The sequence below is a fragment of the Dermacentor albipictus genome, chromosome 4 (assembly GCF_038994185.2).
Source record: "Dermacentor albipictus isolate Rhodes 1998 colony chromosome 4, USDA_Dalb.pri_finalv2, whole genome shotgun sequence".
Classification (NCBI taxonomy): Eukaryota; Metazoa; Arthropoda; class Arachnida; order Ixodida; family Ixodidae; genus Dermacentor; species Dermacentor albipictus.
Window position 1 is genome coordinate 36359907 of NC_091824.1, and position 21021 is coordinate 36380927.

At 43.0% G+C, this 21021-nt stretch overlaps 1 protein-coding gene across 2 annotated transcripts in view; it reads left to right on the forward strand.

Moving 5' to 3' along the window:
* LOC135919878 (cubilin-like) overlaps window positions 1–21021 on the forward strand; it is a 230672-nt gene that overhangs the window by 12555 nt on the left and 197096 nt on the right. For both annotated transcript variants that reach the window (XM_065453869.2, XM_065453871.2), the window contains exons 3-11: window positions 2531–2578; window positions 2701–2793; window positions 6025–6069; window positions 6163–6201; window positions 6836–6937; window positions 9412–9515; window positions 10897–11020; window positions 13707–13875; window positions 18504–18635. In XM_065453869.2, the coding sequence (XP_065309941.2) occupies window positions 2531–2578; window positions 2701–2793; window positions 6025–6069; window positions 6163–6201; window positions 6836–6937; window positions 9412–9515; window positions 10897–11020; window positions 13707–13875; window positions 18504–18635 (856 nt within the window). The remainder of the gene's footprint in view (window positions 1–2530; window positions 2579–2700; window positions 2794–6024; window positions 6070–6162; window positions 6202–6835; window positions 6938–9411; window positions 9516–10896; window positions 11021–13706; window positions 13876–18503; window positions 18636–21021) is intronic.

A 21021-nucleotide genomic window follows, 5' to 3' on the forward strand; every position in this document is an offset into this window, starting at 1 on the left:
TGATAGATGCTGTCGAAATTTATAGGCCTGACGAAAAGCTAGCTAGGCAACTTCAATCCTGTATTTTTGTATTTGCATGGTTTCCAGCTTTTCAAGATTTGACTTACAGCATTACCGAAATTTCTGGCATTCCAGAAATCTAATTTTATTATTCCACATAACGAAACATTTTTCTTCGATTTTCTTGAAGCGCTGCGCCGTTAAACTGCTGGGACACATTGGCATTTCGTCAGACATGACCAGTTTTCCAATTGTGACGTGCCCAATGAAATTATTTGCTAATAGGTGGATTCCTAAAACTAAAGAATAAAGCGCCTACCGGCGGTTTTATGAGATATATCAATCACTCTTCTTAATTTCACTCTGCGGAAATGTCTAAGCCAGTTGTCGCTGAAACATATCCTATGTAGCAGTGACTAACGTATAGCCTCAAACCTCTGTATCCTGATCTTACCAGTCGGATCACCGTAAAGAGTTACTAGAACAAAATTTGAGCCTTGCTATATTGTACCACGCATATAAATAGAGGGCTTGCTTTAATAACATGCTTATTTCTTGCTTTTGACACGTCCATCCTACGGTTTTGTCCATATGTCTTACAGGGAAATTGGTGGGGTGCAAGAATTATTGGTGTGAGAGATTGCGAGTGGTATTCTGTCACCTCTACGCATCGTACACCATAATGAATAATGTTGATACTCGTTATTTACTAGTTTAATAGGAAACACTGAAAATAAAATGCACGAAATAGGGCGTGGTGCCTCCTAAGTTTTCAAAGTTAGCATGTTTGCGTAAAGTATAATAAGATTGACGGAGATTGTTTTAAATCATATGATGGCGGGGCAGCAACCGGAATCTTTCTCTGGTGTGCCACGGCTTTACAAGGATATGGTGCGTTCCAATCGTACTTAGAAAGTCGCATGGTTACCGGCGATGCTTCTGTTTTGCTTTTTTTTTGTGCCCCAGTAGTTTTTCCGCCCCAGTAGTATTCTCGCAGAAACAGGCATGCGCTGTTGATTCAACGTAAAAAAAAGTAAACATCGTTCGCATACTAAAGATTAGGTTCTCGATGCAATACTTCTTCAAATTCAACAGTGTCACGTGCAGAATTAGCCTTTGTGTCAAGATTTCCGTCTGTGAGTGTGAAATTAGCGTAACAGGTGCCTCGGAGCAGCATCATTCAAAGAATACAAGTCTGTGAATACAAGGAATGTAAAAGCACTTCACTAAATGGCGCTGTCTCTAGTATTATATTTTTCAGCTATCCAATATAAACGCATACCAGAATTCAGAACTTAAGAAAGTTACTCGACAAGTGGTCCTCAAGTATACATTTACGGGCCCTCTCATTCACAGCTTTCTTTTTTCGCTAAAGAATATAAACCACCTATGCAGGCAGCATTTATTAAATTATCGCAGTATTTTTAATAAAATTACAGATGGTTAAACTTGGCGGCCCTGTATATATGAGATCAATAATTTTTTATATAATTATACAATACCTTACATTATGTTTTCAAATCTGCTCAAGATGAAATGTAAAGGCCAAAACAGTAACAAATAGAGCTTAAATTGCACGGTTTTTTTTTTTAGAAACCTTCTTACGTTGCACTGGAAATTCACTTTTCGAACACCACTTTTTATACCTTGGTATGGTGAGTTGGTATACCACACGCACGAGGTCAGTAATTAAGGCCTCATCGTGACATGTCCTGCAGCTGCCCGCGTATTCTACTATTGCGACACGTATTTAAGTGAAGGTTGATTTTTCCGATGCGGTTGCCAAGCAAATAAATAATAATAGCATTTAGTCTTACATCCGCCTCACCCAAAGCATGTTATATATTATAATCATAGGGGAAAATGTACGGCCGATACACAGCAGACAGCGGAAGAGTCGCGAAGATGCAAGTTTCCCTATTCTGTTGGGTACTGCCTCCATTTTTTTAAGGTGCTGGCACACCAAATAACCACACAATAAAATAAAGAAAATTATTCCTCAATAATAAAAAAACAAACCTTTATTATGACCGGAGAAGTGCTCCAGCAAGACTTACTATTTATTTCTTTTAATGAAATGTTAAACTCAAAATGAGGAGGGAACCGACAGTCACACAATGCGTTGGCTATTCAGCAGCCGTAACTCATTTGCTAACCAAGATGGCGGCATAGCTGAATTGTGCAGTACAGGCGGCCTATTTGCACGGGCGTCCGAAAGGCCAGACGTTTCTAAGGCTGATAACTTGCAAAACGTCGTGTTATTGCGCAAAACTGTACAGTTCCGCTGCTGCTCTTTAAAATTGTTTGTGTGTGATCATTATCTTCATGTTCTCGCGATCCATAGGTGTTCGTCTGCTAAACGCAACTTGCCTTCCATAATGAAGTTCCTATGTGCTCATTGAAGTTAATTGTTCGATATGTGTTTCAACGTGTGGAGAGGCTAGTGCCAATTTCAAAATTTGCATTTCGAGGCTGACACAGAATAAGGCTTTGCACAGTTACAAACTTGTTTTTTGTTCTATAATTGCAGGTCTCCGAGGCAGCGCGGACTATAGAGCCAATAGCAACGAGCAGTCAGGTACTCAGATTGCACATGTTTTCACCGCGCCCCAGTCTACTTCATTGTTTAAAATGCTGCTATTGCATGAAAGCATTTCGTTCGTACGTCACTGATTATTACTTGTCTCTGTGACGTCACAGCTGCAGACTCTGACAGAAACTGTGGAGTCTGTATCCACACTCCGCTCGCAAATGGACCAACTTAGCACCAAATGTCGACAACTGCAAACTCAGGTGAGTGTGCTATGGTTTAATACCTTTTAACGTTTCTTTGTTTTAAGCTCTATATGCGGTCTTTTTTGTGTTTTTCAATGCACATAATCATGTTTGCGCACGAGTCGATGGTGGCAAACAGAGTAGCTCCTGTTACAGGCATAAAACTTCGAACCCTTTTTCTGCTGTTCTTGTAGGCGAGTGTTCTGCTACGCGAGTAAAACTTTAACAGCCGCACTCTATGCAAGCCAAAATTAACAACCGACACAGACGAGATGACCGCTGGCTTACAACTGTCTCTTATTGTCTCATTTGAACATTATTTGGAAAGCCGGAAGCTGTGGGGTCTTTCTAAAAGAAAAGTGGAACGGGAAATACTTAAAACGTTGAAATGGCCTCACAAGAGCCACAACAATGTTTTAGCGAGCTATCTATCGCATTATCCATCTAGAAGGTCGTCTTTTTGAGGTATACGCTCCAGCCACGAAGACAGAACAAAAGTTACCCTTGCGCCAAGGTACAGATGACGTTGCACCGTGTGTCTTTTATTGCAACCGCAGTCAAGTGCAAGAAACTGGATTGGTCCTGTGCATCCGTCCGTCTGTCCATCCATTCCCTTACGCTTGCGGCCATCTTGTGAAGATTGACGCTGTTTTGTCGTCGTCAGGCACTTTCGTATCCCCAAGATTCACCCTCGCCCTCCTCGCCTGGCCCTTGCCCCCATTTAGTGGAAAAAAAAAAGACTTTCCCTACATTGGGTTTTGAATCAATGCCTCTACCGCGATTTACAACTGGGAGATAAACAACGGCGCCACGAAAAACCAGTAAACACCGACGGGCTAATAGTGTAATCTACTGCGAGAAACGCCGACTCTGAGAGCGGTGGTGTCGGTGCAGTTATTTCGGAGGCAACAACAAGCTATACCGTAGCGGACGACGATGAAGTTATGTTCATTGCACAGACGTTCTTATTCTGAAGATGGAGGTACGTTGGCATGCCTGAAAAGAGCGTCGACGGCACAAAAAATACGTATTGACGGTCCTCAAATGTGTTACGTTCCCACAGTGTAGAATGCGGCAGCCGGTGGAAAATATCGAAAGCACTGGTGGTATCCCTGTGACAATGAAAATGCAGAGCGTCCTAGTAAATAGCAGGATTCAAGCGCTCAATATATCAACGTCGTAACTGGCCAGGAAAAATAAGCATTCGATCTGCTCTCGTTGGAGTCACTGCGTCATTCTACTCGTGACATCAAATGTAGAAGACTTGGACTCAGAGTTGAACAGTCATCTGCCGGTAGATCCATGAGGACCAATCGAGCCAGAAAAGCGACAAGCTTTTAACACGTCAATCGCCTCATTGGCGTTTGCTTAACCATTCACATACAAAAACAGGGTATTTCCTAAATTCTCTAAGGAAATTTTATATTTAAAGCTCATGTCAAATGCAACGCTGCCGGCACGCCGGGAAGGGGTTCGGACCTTCTCCTCTATTGAATAATTGTAACAGTAAACGTAGTTGTATTACACAACTTTCGGAAACTTATTACAGTGACCACAAGGCAACCTCATCATGACAACACACAAAAGAGACAATAAGAGACATGATGTACTATGACTGTCTGAAAAAGATAATTTGGAATAGAAAATCTGAACCGCAATACAATATGTTCGACCGCCCTGAAAAAAAAATTTGGATAAGCCTTTGCCCAAAGGGCTGCAAACATAAGTTTCTAAAATCTATTCATTTGCTCTAAATAATGCTAATTTACTTAGGCATAGGGAATCGGAGGGCACTAAAATCTGTCGATGTATTTTCAATTTGACAACAAGTTGTGTAAGTGTAGAGAGTTGTGTAAATCAGAAAGAACAGAAAGTCACAACTTATTTATCTATAGATAACACTTTCATCTCAAATCACTTCTTCAATAATATTTAAATATTATTTCCTGCATTTCTTATCCTATTCTTTCTTGAAGGTAATACGTTAATCTCCCACGACCACACAACGCAAACGCCGAGGCTTGAACAGCGGGCTTCTCGGTCATTGTTCCTCAGCGCTCAAGCGCAGTTGCTTGAGGGCAACGCTCACAATAAAATCTAGGCATGATTATCACTCTGAGAGAATGCCACTGTCACAGTAAATTTCCGAGCCGAAGAAACCGCTCATATCTGCAGTCCTTGTTTGTTTGCTTGTTTGTTTGTTGTGTTTGTTTGTGGTGCTGACATTGGGCCAATGTATGGCTTATAGACATAAATCGGTTTTATGGCGCCCATGTTCAACTATACTTGCCATCGGCGCAGTTGTCATGAAATGTTTTCACTACAAGTTCTTATTCCTGTTTTAGAAACAGCATACTGTTTCTTAGACAAGAAGCTTCCTCCATTTTAACCGTGCCCTATCCTGCTTATGAATGTGCACCCAAGTTGTCTCTAAAGTTGCGTTGCTGCCTCCATGAATAGAAATGTTGAAACTACAACGGGGGTTGTCTGGCAGCATGATACAGACGTCTTTGCAGATGGTTTGTGCGACTGCTATAGTGTCCTTTATTGACAGTCAACTATTGCGAAACAGCAGCAAGAATCCTAGCAACGGCCACAATCAGGAGTTGGTGGACAACGGTTCCGTGTTAGCGTGCTTTTCAGCTTTTTTAGCTTTTTCACCTTTCACCTGAAATTTCTTTTTCCAAAAGCATGTATGAACTAAATGTACCAAACTACAGGGCGTTTCAAACATTGCAGTGCTAAAGATAACTTTTTTACGCTTCTGCTTGCTCATATCAGAATTACGGTTTGTGTAAGAACCACCAACTGGTAAGATTTTCAATGGTACTAACTAAACAGTCATTCAGTCAACCAGTCATACTTGAGAATAGACGCCTGTCTCGTGACTCAGGGACATTTTATCGACAAAGAGTGTAATCTCGGGCTTGGTGGTGTATTATATTATCCGAGTAGAGTAGTAATAACACAAAGACAGTAAAGTAGGTACAAAAAAGATCTTTGTCTTCGTATAATTTGCTGTATGTTTATTGTGTACGGAAGTCGGTCAAGAATGTTTATCGAATTTGTCGCGGTGGTAAGGCTCAATACTCCAGTCACACGGCGCACGCTTGCTGGCGATTGACTCTTTTGTGCAAGCTGCGGAAAGCAATGCACCCCTATCGGGAAATTGAATCTCGATCGAGCTCGATCGCGATTGAAAGTCCCCGTGTGATTCTAAGACTGCCTAACAAATGTCTCTGTCCGCAGGTTCGGAGGTTAGAGGGCAATGTTACTCGGACACTGCGAGTGCCCGTAAGTACGCTCTATGCATTTTTACATGACGCGAAACAAAGTAATCGGCCGAAGGCGACTTTTATCTGTCTAATATTTCTTTTCGGCTTTCAGTTGAACCGGCTGGTGGCAGCAATACGAAGACTCCGAAATGTAAGATCTTCTTCGGAAAACTTTGTTACGAGATTCAACACGAAAGCTTGCAAAAAGAAAATACCTGCAGTGCATTCTTCCTATCAACGATGAGTCGCTGTAACTGCTGCAGAAGGCGTGCTACAGACATGTATTTAAAGCCTTTGTTTAAGAAAACGACTAGCTGTATGTATCGCAATATATGGTCAGAATCTCAGCTTCTAGGAGTTCACAATTAAAGCCTTTCAAGTTTTATCCCATGGTGACAAGAGGATCGTAACTTGCTTGTTCTTACACAGTAACGACAAATAACAGTGACGTACTGGTGACTTTACGTATGAACGAGCATTCTTAAAAAGAGCAAGAATCCTAGAATGTTTGACACACTTCAACAACATAACAAACCAACACTGACTACAGTATCGCACCCTCTGAGACAGGGCTTTTCCATTTTCCAATTTTTGATGCACAATAAACTAGTTCAACTTCGCACTTTCGCTCATTTCAGTCATCGTTTTGCCGTGTCAGCACTATATAGACACTTCTTTTGTTTTCTGCCTCACAAATAGACGTTTTCAGAATGACACGCTGAAAAACTGCGTACGTTTGGCTGCTCATTGCACACATCTTGAAGCAAGATCCGTTCACTTCACAGGGGCTGAACCAAGATCCCTGCCGATCGAATCCGTGCAGCCATGGGGGAACGTGCATCGGTCGTTTCAACGCGTACACTTGCCTCTGTCCGCCGTCATGGGAGGTATGCGAACGTGTGTGCCTCTCGTTCCGTTTTGCATAAGCCACCATCACCAGCTATACTATGCCATTGCTAGTATAGACAAGGTCGACATATATAAGCCAGCTATACTTGTTAAGAACATTACCTGAAGACCTATTAGGTCAGCGTGTTAGTTACAGGGCCTTCTAATGACAGTGCAAGAAATCATATATTTATTATTACACCCGTTTCCTTTAAGTTAATTATTGATATACATGGGTAGTAGTTAGAGAGCACTCTGGCAGCGCTGCATATTTCATGTAAAAGAGCAACTAAACGTTACTGTTAGCATAATCGGGTTCCACTGATAATAGCGAAGCAGTATCACGACTTCCATACATGGTTGTAGGAGTGTGCTGAATTGGTCTGGTTGGTTCATGACGAAGAGGGTAAAAACAGCGCAGTGGTACAAAATGTATATATGGCATGCCATTTTCATCTGCAGTTTATCATACATTTGATAAGTAGTGCATTTCACTATACAGAGGGCAGGCTTACACCTGAATCACCACGTTCGTGTATTTAGAAAGTTCCACGTATTTCACGAGCAAGTTGCTCTAAGTTGCGTCCCTGGAGCGTAAATTTTTTAGGATGTGATATACGGCCACAGTTTACGCAGTGATTTGCTAGGTGGCTTGCGACTGAACCCCTGAGAGGCCAGACGTGTTCTCGTAAACGGTCATTACTACAGTGGCTAGTTTGCCTTATGCAGCAGCACCCGCATGAAAGCAGCATGTTATATACGAATTTACACGTGCAGTTTATGAAAGATCGTGAATGATTCTTATCACATTCGCGCTTTTTAGAACCCTCTTTGTTCACTCTTCGGCAAAAAGCGGTAAGTTTAGTGCATTAAGTGAATACAACTGTTATTCCAATTTTTTCCTGCGATCTTTCTTTAGCCTATGGGAAACGTCCTGCACTTGTGGAATTGCAGCCATAATAAAATATAGTAGATCTTTTGGATCCTACTTGTCCTGTCTTTTTGCCATCTCATAGTGAATAGCACCAGTTCCGCTATGGAGGTTAACAACGTTGTCAGATAGTCAGCATCTTGTAGCCGAGGCACTCGGTGCCGTAAGGTACTTGTCATTTGATGATGACAAAAACAGTTCAGTGCTGCCCTGAGACGGGATTGAGCGATGTTTCGTTTATCGAGTACTTCGTTACATCGTTAGTACATTGTTAACTTCATTTGACGACACTTCTTTAATTTAATATGCAATAAATAGTGGTTGTCAGTCAGCGCTGCGTGCGCCATCTCTGATTTGGTCCTGTCCTTCGCGTTATGTTAACCCCCGTCATACATGGTTGTGTTCGCAATCTAGCGCTGACGCTCTGTTTCACTATCTGCGCAGCACCGCCACAGCACCCTCAAACGACCACCCATGTGTACCACAACAGTACCAACGTGTATGAACTAAAACATAGGAATGCAAAAGAGACAAGAAACAGTGTAATTCATTTTATATGGCCTTGCTTCGGCAGATAAAAGGGCACTAAGCTCTGCTTAAACTCAAGTCGAAGGGGCAAAGATATGTGTGCCTCGTTTATCCGAAGTGTCAGTCAAGCGAAGGACACAAAATAATCGACACTTTGTATTTAATTTCTTTCTTTTTTGAAAAGCATTCGACGAAGCATTCGACAAGTTTTGAAGTCTTATCATCCTACACTTCAACCACTTAGATGCGGATGTAGTCGTACTGACGCCCTCTTTTTGTGCAATATCTTTCATGGAACTATTACATGTTCGGATCTACTAGCTCCTATTTCACTGCGGGTTCCGTAGAAGACTATACCAGGGAAAACCGACCTGCCTCATTCATCCGTCTTTCAGCAGACGCTTACCTCTCCCCAGAAGGCAAAGTCTGTACGACTGCGATTTTCTCCAAGTTGGTGTATTTAAAACGTGTTGCCTTCTTTTTGCTCCAAGGTTCGCACTTTCTCTTCAGCCTTCTTCCTAACTGCACTCCTCTCTTGTCTTCTCATAATTTCTCTTTTCGTCCGTAAATGTTCTCCGTCTATCGATGTACTGTTGCTCGTTAAGTAGCTGTTTATTCATTTCCTTTTCTTTTGCTTTTTCATTTATTTTTAATCCCATAATTTATGGCCGTAGTTGTTTTACATTTGTACTTTTTCAGGGTTTTCTGTGCACCAGCACCGATACTCCAGTGTTTGGGCACGTAAATAGCTTATGAAGTGATTGATTAACCTATTGACTATTATTATTATTGTTTACAACTATTCAGAACTGCCATATTTTTCCGGCTATTCTGACGAAACTTTTCTTCCGTAAGAGCACTTCTTTACTGTAGTGGCATTCGGTCGCCCGCCATTAAATTATAGCGAGGCAATGCGATCATCGTCGCGGTGATGTTCACTAATGAACGGCGCTTACGAAGGAGAGAGTTTAGTGGCTGTACGGATCCTGATGCGGTGGATTGTCTGCCTCGAAGGGGACCCGGTGTGAAGAGGACGTGGACGAGTGCTCCCACTATGCCGGAAGTGATCTCGGCTGCCAGAACAACGCCCGGTGCATAAACACGCCCGGAAGCTACCGGTAAGCGTACCTACGTCACCTTCCGGAGGCGCCAAATGACGCCTAGTTGCACAGGCCCTTGCAAAAGTGTTCGGGACGAGGAAGCCACAATGAAGTGTAGCAGTGAATTTGCGAAGCTGTTTGCTCGTAAGCACTGGTCGTCCCTGGCCTTCGTTAATTGTCGCCTGCGTCGCTTCAACAGTTTGCGAGCTAGCTGTCTTCTCTTGCGTACGACCAGCCCCTTGAGCCCAGGCACTCAACTTGCTTGTGACTTTGAGGCTCAGCTTAGAGCTTTTCAGGCAGCCTACCCTGCCCAGGTCACACGAAGAATCACGCAGTGCATCCATGGCTTCTTGGTCAGTTGTGTTCTTAATTATGGGCGAACGACGTCTTCAAACTCGGCGCTCTAAAGTTTATTTCAGCAGCTGTTCACCTATAATGACCAGCTGAAGGTTAACCTCTTCTGTAAATCAGTAAATATTGTTAGTGGTCACTTTAGGTAATACTTTGGTTCAGTTATTTTATTTTACTAATTAGTTGGGTAGATAGATAAGTATGTAAGAATTAGGGTGCAAGGGGCTTGCGCGAGGCTTTTGTCCACGAGGCAAGAGGCTCTTGTCCACCAAAAAACATGTTCCGTGCACAATGGACACAAGCGAAGGTTTTGTGAGCAGTCGACGCCGTGAAAAGGAGACCGCAAATTTGCATTCAAAAGAAATAAAGGTAAAGCAGAAAAATAAATAAATTGCCACTCGAAATGCAGCAGCAGGAACCATCCTGGAGACGTATTCATGGAGGATAACTTTTGGAGATATCACTTTCAGTGCATGCTTTGTGCATGGTTCAGAAAAACCGTTGAGCTGTTTGGCTGGTTGAGCGAAATCGTTTAAGTCATCCAACGCGACGTGTACTACAATTCGCGAAAGGGTTAATATCGCTGAAAGTTATCTTCCGAGAATACCGCCCGTAGTAAGCGCCGCTGCTGTTAAAATAAAAATAATTTTAAATAATTTGCAATCACCGACATAGCGTAACCACTTTCGCGTTTTTCTACATTGAGTAGTAGACCGCTGGTTACGATGAGCGTGGGGCGTCAGACCAGTAACTTCAGTCGCAGCATTCGGTGCTCCGATCGCACATTTCACGCACTGCGGAAATCAGCGTGCGAGCTTTTTCGCAACCCTCGAACCACTTTCTCGTGATTGCGGATAGAAAAGCTCGTAATTACGGACAGAGAAGCTCACCAATATGTGAAGGTCGTGTCACAGTTTCCGTTGCAATATCGCCAACTACAAGTGCATCTTGCATGTGTAAAAAGAGCTTTAGGTAGCGCCTTGCACCGTAATCAAAAGTGTGTTCCTCATGCTTCCGTTTCTTTCCTCGTGTTCACCTCTCGTCGCAGTTGCGAGTGCGCGCGGGGATTTTACGGGGCTCGCTGCACGGAGAGTCAGGACAGCTGCACCACAACGAGTTCGAGCGCGCTCTGCGACCACGGCACCTGCGTCAGCCTGCCACGGACGAACGACGTGAGCTGCCTTTTTTTAAGCGTGACTTCTCAGTTGCCGAAAGCGCTCCTTCCGAATGTATTAGGCATCTAGGGCCTGCCGGATAGATAGATAGATAGATAGATAGATAGATAGATAGATAGATAGACAGATAGATAGATAGATAGATAGATAGATAGATAGATAGATAGATAGATAGATAGATAGATAGATAGATAGATAGATAGATAGATAGATAGATAGATAGATAGATAGATAGATAGATAGATAGATAGATAGATAGATAGATAGATAGATAGATAGATAGATAGATAGATAGATAGATAGATAGATAGATAGATAGATAGATAGATAGATAGATAGATAGATAGATAGATAGATAGATAGATAGATAGATAGATAGATAGATAGATAGATAGATAGATAGATAGATAGATAGATAGATAGATAGATAGATAGATAGATAGATAGATAGATAGATAGCGCGTGATGCTCACAAGCAGAGCTTGGGGCTAACTTTTTTTTAAAATCTCTTTTCAAAGAGGCCTTCTCCTCGCTGCAGTTTCAGAGCTGGCGGCAGCTGTCTCTTGACGTCAGCTGGTAGATTATCATAGAGGGCTGCCACTGGCCAACAGTTACCATAAATCAAGAAGCATTTATTCGGTCGGTGCGCTTCTTCCAGCCGATGATGTCCATAATAGCTGATTTAGGGAGCAAAGCCAGACGAAGTAAGCGAAAATCTGCGCTTACTCGACACGAAATACACACTTACCGTAGAAGCAGACTGTCGTCTGCTAACGCTCTGCAGCGCCCGCACAAGCAGGAATGTAACTTTGGACACACCGGTTATCGAGGTGTCGCAGCCGTCGCTTCTCGCTAACTGCTATTAGCCTTCGATACTAAACTTGCCCCGAACTCCACGAAATTTAGCCCAGACCGCCCATACGTTGGGGCTTTCGGCCCTCGTGAGGAATGGCGGTAAGCATCTACTCGTACAAGAGACACACGATTGCGCTCGCTCAATCCCGGCAGCTCTTGGCTAGACGTGATTTGTGTTTGACTATTGATAGAGCGTCAAAATTTGGTTTCGCCTAGTATTCTTGCCGGACCAAGCCAGTCCGCGCTTCTTAGCACAGCCAGACTGGAGCTCCCGAGCGTGCACTGTAGCCCTGCCGTGTACCATGAGACTGCGCGCAGCATTGTCTGCTGCGTAGCGGGCCTTACTTTCCGCACAATAGTCTGCTGACTACACAGGTTATAAAGGGGAATTTTAGAAGGATAGGGCTGTCTGCGGGTTTTTAGCATACATTAGCTTATTTTTTATGGTCGGAAGCACCCTAGATGAAAAGAAGTTCGCACTGCGCTTACAATTTATTTTTGCCCGCGCTCTCTCAGGAAAAGTATCGCGGCGTCCGCGGGTTGCCGCGGCCAGCGCTCTCGCCCTGACTCCATAGGCTGGGCACTGCCACTCTTTCGTCACCAGCGTGTTCCCGCTTCTTCGCAACAGAGGATGTTGAAATAAATAGGCAGATACTGCGTTCGCAGTATCTACGCTCTGTACTAGGTGTTTTCGAAAAAAATTTTTGGTGATATATTTCTAGGAGGTACTACAATCGTTCCAACCCGTCTTAGAGGCTTCGAAATAAAGTGGTTCAGGGCCTCTTTAAACTTCATTCATGCCCCGACAGCATCTATTGATAAGGATAACGATAATATGATCATTTCTTTTCAAACTGGCTAGTGGCAGGAAGCTCATTCCTTCAACCTTCCTGTGTATATTGCTCACTGTATACGACGTTTTGGACGAATTGCCTAAATGAAAATACAAATTCCGCTTTACTTTCTCCGTGCCACTTACCTTCAAGCAGTCTCTTGCTAGTCTTACCTGTAGATTGATTTATACGTTCGGTATGCGAGTAGCGTCCGAAAAAGTCAGGTGTTGTAAAGGAATTGCGATATCTACCGCATAAGTTTTTTTTTATTACGTCCGCCTCTGCTAAAACAAGTGCCATGACAAATAGCTGCCAAAGGCGGAGGTGTTGCTACTTGGTTTCTGGCCTGGAAGCGTCCACAGCAACATGATCCCTATAGCATACAGCTGCTCTTTCCTATTCTTTCAGTGGCAGCAGCCACGCAACAGCGAATAAAAATATAGGTTAATGGCACACTCTGGCTCAGCAAAACGACAGAAGACGTCGCTACCAGTTCTGCTGCTGTGTGCTGCTGCCGTCTTTGTGTGCGTTGTTCGGCATTTCGTAAACTGCAGCACGTGCCAGGAGCAGCCGAAATCCCCTATTAACGTCGAGAACATTCGCATATACAAGCTCTCAGGCAAACAACTTCCTCCCATAGCACTGTATTTACGTTGCAATTGACCTTGCATAACTCGAAAAAATTAGTTGTAGTCGTGTTGGAATTTCCGCAAAAAGAAATATAAAATACTACAAAAGCGAAACCACACGATACGAGCGCTCACTAGCAACTCATGCTCTTCTCGTGTTGTCATCGTTCCGCCCTTGTTTATTGTTCGAGCCCAAATTTTAGAGAGAACACGTTCCAACTCGCATAGTTTATCCCTGTTTGGATATCGCACTTCCTTATAAAATCCCGCACAAGTAGATATGGCACTTCAACATGTCTCGCCGCGCGGCGCAAGGCAACGAGCAAGGGGCGTTACGCTTGTTTTCGGCGCGTCGTCTGTCCGCAGCCACCGTACATGTGCCTGTGCGAACAAGGCTGGACCAAAGGCTTCGGCCAGCCGTCGTGTTCCGTGGACGTGGACGAGTGTAGCACGGGCCACCACTTCTGCTCGAGAAACCCACCGGTGGCCTGCATCAACTATCCAGGTGGATTTGGATGCGGACCCTGCCCGAGTGGTAAGCTCAACGTGATTTGATAACCTTCCAAAATGTGACGACAGCCGCACTTGAAATATGCTTCGGCTTGCCGCCGTACGGAATCTGCTGGCCGAGAAGAATGTGAAACTCGCGCTGTCAGAGTGGGCAAAAAATGCGCAACTTCGCTTTGGGAAATAAACTAGTTGCAGAGCCCAGAGTAGCGGAGTTCGGCGCCTATTCTCACTCCATTGCGGGCACTGAGGACCAACTGTAATTGCTTTCCTTTTATCTCCTCGGCATGGAGAGAGTCGGACCATTCACATTCCTGAAATGTCTGAGCTGATCCATTCCACTCGTCCAATTCCATTAAATGATCGCTTTTTCTATAGTTGTGGACTACTTGTGCTTTCCTGTCTTTGCCAAGTGAACACGTATTTTTGAAGTGTTAAAAACGTTACGAGTACTGTTACGTTTAGAGTTTTACGACAAAAGAAACATGCTTTGGGACCTAATATCTTTGCAGCGCTTTGTTGGCTCTACTAGCTCTCTTCGATATCTACTGATACTACTGAGCAGATTTCGGTTTCGGTAAACGTTCGCGGCTTATGTGCTGTGAAAACCACCGTGAACCCTCAAAAGAAGCGCTAGGCAAACCATTGGATGGTAGAGCACACGCCTGGTACCTATACTAAAGAGAACATCTTATTCCATAAACACATGCACGATTGACAATTGTACGTGTAATAGGACTGAACAAAAACAATGATGTGTTATTACCTAAACTTTATTATCTGGCCTGTGAAATGGCGTCTAGAAACGTGTCAGCTGGGTTGGTTAGAAGTCGCGAATAGGTTACCTGAACATAAAATATATTAAGCTGTAGACATGTCAACTTGTGGGGACAGCCTCTCACGCGGTACCCTCCTCTGGAGCACTTCTCTGTAAGGACACCGAGCAAAAAGGCGCAGTCACTCCCTAGGCATCTTTAAAAGCTTGACACAGAAATGGTTTATAACGATTGATACCTTCAGTGTTCAAATTACGTTTATCCTGTTTAGGCATGTTTTCGTTAATCTAAGATTACGGAAACCATATATGTTTTGGAAGGGTTCTTTTATCACATCTACTGGCATAATAACAGCTACCACATTTTTCTAATAATTTTCTGTTCTCCCTATTGTGCTATCTGGATGTTTTCGACATGAGGCTGAACAGCTTTGGGCGCTTTCCGAATTACCGTGGACTCACGCAGGGTGCTGCCATTCGTGACGTCATTCTTGGCCTCCATCTCTGTGACGTACGTTACACGTGCTTTTGCCAACCGAATAATTCACAATAGCTAGAAGTTGATCGCCTTAGACGTAATTCAACCTTGTAACGAGAGAGCTTTCCGGGTAGCCAGAGATTGTGCACGTGATGGCGTGCTGTTTTTAATCACAGCGGCAGAAGTACTCACCTACAGGTGGCCGCTAAAAAAACCGGTATGGGAATAAAATGTACTCGCCAAGTCTAGTTCACTCTAAATTGCAAACGCAATGTATGTGTAGTTTTTTGTGCTCATTCCATTCAAATTCCACTCCGGAATCACGGGCTTAAATTGCAATCCCATTCCGTCTACGCGCGTGGTCCCATCATTCCATCCCGATTCCATTCCAGGGGTTTAAAATTGAGGCATGATTGCGAAATTATTCCAACTTTGCACTTGTCACTCCACAACTCTGGTAGGGACCTCACTAGGTCTTGTGTAGAAGTTACGGGTCTCTGTGCCAGAATGTACAATGATATATCCCAGAATGCCAGACTGACGTGGCACCTCTTGTTATCATTTAAATGAATTGAACGTGTGATATCAGTAACACTTGCGAAGAAATTAAATAATTCGCGGGCGTTAGTTCGAATCGGTTGGCGCAGGACAGGGTAATTAGAGAACGCAGGGAGAGGCCTTCGCCATGCAGTGGACCTAAAGGATGATAATGATGATGATGATGATGATGATGATGATGACACTTGCAACAACCCTACGCTATAAGAAATGCATAACGGACGAGAAATTTATGCAGGAAATTTTGTAGAGGTAAATAAAGCAGGAGATGCTCTGCACGTACTAACAAAAGGTTCGTACGCTGTTCTTACGAGATGTTGGCGGTGGCAGAGGGCCAATGAAAAGCAGCAGCTGCGAAAGAAAACTTCGTTAATTGGGCTCTTGAATACTGACAGAAACGACGGGCGTTTATTACACAGGCTGTTTGGCATAGTTATGAGATATCGTTATTACAAAGGAATGCTACACGTTAGTTAGCTTTAAAAAGTTTTTTTTTTTGCATGTAAATCTCAATGCTGTTTGTTGTACATCACGTTATACACCTGCAGCAGGAAGGGAGCACCGCCCAACTGAATCTGTCACCCATTTCCAGTTACATTTTTTTAGGTTCTATTTAGTTCATTTGGAAAAATGAGGGTTGTTTGTTAGCGCAGAGTATCACAGAGAAAATTGAATTTCGCGCCACAACCTAAACAGCTGTGCCTTCTTATAACGGGACCGACGGCCGAGTATACTTGAACGTTTGAGTCGTTTTTTTTTTTTCTAAAGCTGCCAAAACGCGCTAGCTTGAATATTTAAATGTCAAAGTACAAGGTAGTGTTAATTTACGCATAACGTAATAATTGTTCTCGAGCAGACTGTGTACAAACAACGCGATGTTACAAGGAGCTAGCGAGGAAAATTCAAACCCATATTATGTTACATTTGCACATATTCTCGCTTACTGAGACGATACTCATAATAAATGGAAGAAAGGGAAAAGTGTTAGGGTAATCCTTATACATAAATCCGACAGCCTTACCAGCTCATCAGATTATCGACTAATCCTGCTTACTTGTACGGCCGGCAACATCCTCCAACATCTAATCCTGAAACACATAGTATCATGTGTAGAAAAAGTAATTTCATTGTCCCTAATCAGCATGGCTTTAGAAAAGGTTCATGTACGACTACTCAACCTTTTGACACAATCCACGACTTGCGCTTACAATGGACAGATATAGTCACACCAACATGATATTCCTGGACCTATCCAAAGCGTTCCATCGAGTTTCCCATCCTAAGCTACTTCAGAAACTGATTTACTACCTCGGTGATAACATCGCAAAGTATATAAGAAGTTATCTAGCAAGTCGACGTCAATATGTATGTTACAAAGACCACTCCCGATTTCGGCGATGTTCTGTCTGGCGTCTCATAAGGTGCCATTTTAACTTCTATCCGCTTTCTTTTCACAAATTATTTACACATCAATACTAACGCCACTGTAAGAATTCTTGCGGAGGACTGCTTTATCTACAAGGAAATAACATGCCGTGAAGACAATATAATCTTAAACAGTGCACTTCAAAATTAACGCAATGGTGTCAAGCATAGAAGATGGTGAGTAACACGGAAAAATATGTTTGTATGACAGTGACGAATAAAAGAGAGGCCATGAACTTCCCATATTATCTGGAAGAACGGAGAAGAGTATAAATATTTAGGCGTCTTAATTTCATCAGATCTTAAATGGGACAAACAGGTAACACATATTCTTACTAAAGCACTGACGGCTCTGTACTCGCTAAAATGCTCGCTTAGATCCGCATCAGTAGATACTAAACGCTTAGCATACCTGTCACTCGTTCGCTCTATACTGGTTTATGGAATAGTATGTTGGTTTCTTTTCCGTAAAATGTACATAGCGAAATTGGAGAGCGTCGTCTTGACTCCTCTACAGAACTATAAAGATAGGCCGAACTTCCCAATATACAAAATCGACCCGTACTACTTCGTATTCAATTTATTTTCCTTCGTCTTGATGGCTGCATGAAAATCACTGCGAGTAACTACTTACTGCAGATAGGTACACGTAGTTCCACAACAAAACACATTAAGGACTTAACAGAATACAGATTTCACAACAACATATTTAGGTACTCCCTTTTTCGACATGCATTCCGTGAATGGAACAGTTTGTCAACTGCACATCGCTCGAAGCTTTCATCGTCAAGATATCAAACAATGTTTTGTAGTTACGACCTGGACGCAGACGCGCTGTGTTGTACAAAGTCGTTCTGATTCACTCATCAGTTTCTTCTTTTTCCTGCACACTGAATTTTTTCTTTCTTTTTTTGGTCATGATTCCCCCATTATTTCTGCCGAGTCTTATTTCTTGCGCAATGAATATCCAGTGTATCTACAGTTTCTTTGTGCTTCTTTCGTGTGCTGAACCATCCAACATGTCGGTGATACTGTTTTCGTCATCCTTTTATAGCGTTTGTAAAATGAATATATGGCGCGTACGTGCTGTCTTGTTCAACTCATTTATGTCCGCGCCAACTTGAACTGTGTTCTCTTGAATATGCATCCTGGCCCTTTCCTACAACAGCCTCAGATATGGGGCTAGCAGTATGATCAAATAAATAAATAAATAAATAAATAAATAAATAACTAAATAAATAAATGTGGTGCTCGCACAGTATTCCAGACGGCTTATTTACCAATCCGGCTTAGCTGGACATTCCTGTATAGGGCCTTTTCAGACGTCTCCTAGGCTAGCACTGCGTCTGATATGATGCCTGCCTTGCTCTTTTTGAAACAGGCATTTCGCCTGTGTTACCCTTCTACATCTATTTTCCAGGTTACTCGGGAGATGGCTACACCTGCTCTGACATCGACGAGTGCCTCTTCAACAATGGCGGTTGTTCCCAAAATCCTCGCGTAGACTGCTTCAACACTGTTGGCTCTCGCTTCTGTGGCCCTTGCCCACCAGGTTAGTGGCGGTCGTGACGTTGATAAACTGTCTCTATGCTACTGACTTCCTTGCAACGTCTCACCTTTTTATTTTTTTCTTGTCGTAGCGTCCTTCCATTCTTGCCGTGAATAGCTCAGCTCCTTTCTTGAATGAGGATAAAGGGGGCTAACTGAGGGGCCCGATTTTTATCAATCATAAGAAGCCAACAAACAAGGACGCCGAGGACAACATGGGGGGAAATTACTTGTACTTGCTAATAGAATTAAAGAAATGATAAATTAATGGAAATGAATGTGGACGGAAAAAAACAGCTTGCTGCAGGTGGGTAACAATCGCCCGACTTCGCATTACGCGTGCGTTGCACTGCCAATTCTGCTACGGCGACGGCTATGAATTCGTCCACTAACTTGGGTATTTATGTTTTGTAGCTCTAGCCCTAGGAGTGTTAGTCAAGGTTTCAATTTAAACCGCAGTAATTTCCTCGATGCTTTCCTTGGCTTTGTCTGCTGGCTTTATGTTTAACAAAGTCGAGACTCTCACTTCGATTTCTTGTCTCGTTTATAAATATAAATGAGTTAGATAAGCCTAACTGATACCAATATCGCTTAATATAGCGGCATAATAGTACGACACTGCTTAAATATTTGTGCAGAAACAAGACAAGGAAAATCGATGAACGACTACTAGTACGAGCAGCTGGCGAGATATGCTGTGAAAGGCTATGATACAATCAAATAGTTGGCTATATTCATGTTTTTAAACGAGAGAAGAGATGTCACCGTTCATGCAACATGTAAATATACTAGAGTATGTTCAACAAGAAGGACGTCAGTGCAACAGAAAAGAGTAACACTGTAATCATGTTCTACTCTACAAATATTTGCCACGGACCATTAAAAAAATACATGGATGCTATTGGTTCATGTTCTACCGTATTCAGAAATTTAGGTAACATGTATTTGAGTGTCTGGGAACCATATTTTGTTCTGCAATGAGGCAATGTATTTACGTTCATTTGTCGCATTTGACAGTGTTTTGTGCAACGAAATTTTCGCTAGGTTAAACAGATATGACTCCTTCCGTGCTTGTGTGTTTTTTATCAAATCATGCGGACGTATACTGAAACTTCCTGTGTATTCTATGTACAATTGCGTATTGCAAACGTATGGCAAGGGTACTGGCGCTAAATATCAAGTTGGCAACAACACGAAGCATTTTCCTTTGTGGTAAACATGTTTTCAATTGCTGGATGCTGCAGGTGTTCCCCAGAGTAATGAACAATAATTTTAGTGAGAGTAAAACTGCATACAATAAAAATTCAGCTTTGTTTTTGTAAGGAAAACAAATGTATTGTGATTTGCGATGCCGATTTGGAGATTTGGGACGATTTGGGACGATTTTGAAGACAGTATCACAGAGCTTACTTTCCATTCATTATCAAAAGCGCGTCACTCTGGCGCAGTACTTCTGCACGTCAATCACTCATTCGATCAATCGATTATTCAACAACTCAATCAATCAGACAATTAGCATTATTATTTCTACGCCAAGAAATACGTACCTAATAAGTGGACCGATAGCCAACAGGCTACTTACCGGTCCGAAACCAACTGTTGTAACTAATCCTAGAATGGCCTCACTATTAAAGTACGTCATCCCACAAATCTCACGCAGCAAAAAAGCTTTCGAATCCTTCAACTATAAGTAGGGTTATCGCACCAATACGCGGCTTCCTCACGCTTTTCATCCCCGCTAACCGACCGGAAGCTACACAGCGGACAAGCCAATAGGGCAAAGCCCCGCCCAAACATTGAGTGCGGCGTCGGTGAACGGGCTCGCTGCGTCACATTGTGGCCGCCGCGGTGGACTGCGCTACGTAGCACGTAGCTGCCATCTCGAAAGCCATGCGCAGCAGACTCGCATCTACGCGCAATGCAAAGGTAAAAAAATTTTTACGCCTTTTTGAGATAGCAGCCACACATATTCTCCATTTACGTAGCACGCAATTATCGTTTGCATATTACCGAAGATCATGTCGCGATCACGAAATCGGCCAATGGCGCTGACCGGCCAACTGCTTTCAATGACTATACTGCGGATGCGACACCAAGCGACTGTTCACTGCTTTGACGGGAGACTAGATTCCATATTGCATGCAGTGCAATAATATTTGGCGCACATGTTAACAGAAGCCTCGGTAATTGGTTGGCAGCGTTTTTTTTTTTACTTTGACCAAGAACTGCTTCAGGGCCCCTCTAACAAAACCTAAACAGAAAAAGAAACAAGAAACTTTACCAACATACAAAAATGACTCAGTCACGATATAATTACTTGTTGCCCATGAGCATAAAAGTTCGCATTCCTGTGCGTTAAATTCCGTGAGTTAAGTTAAAACCCCCCGTCA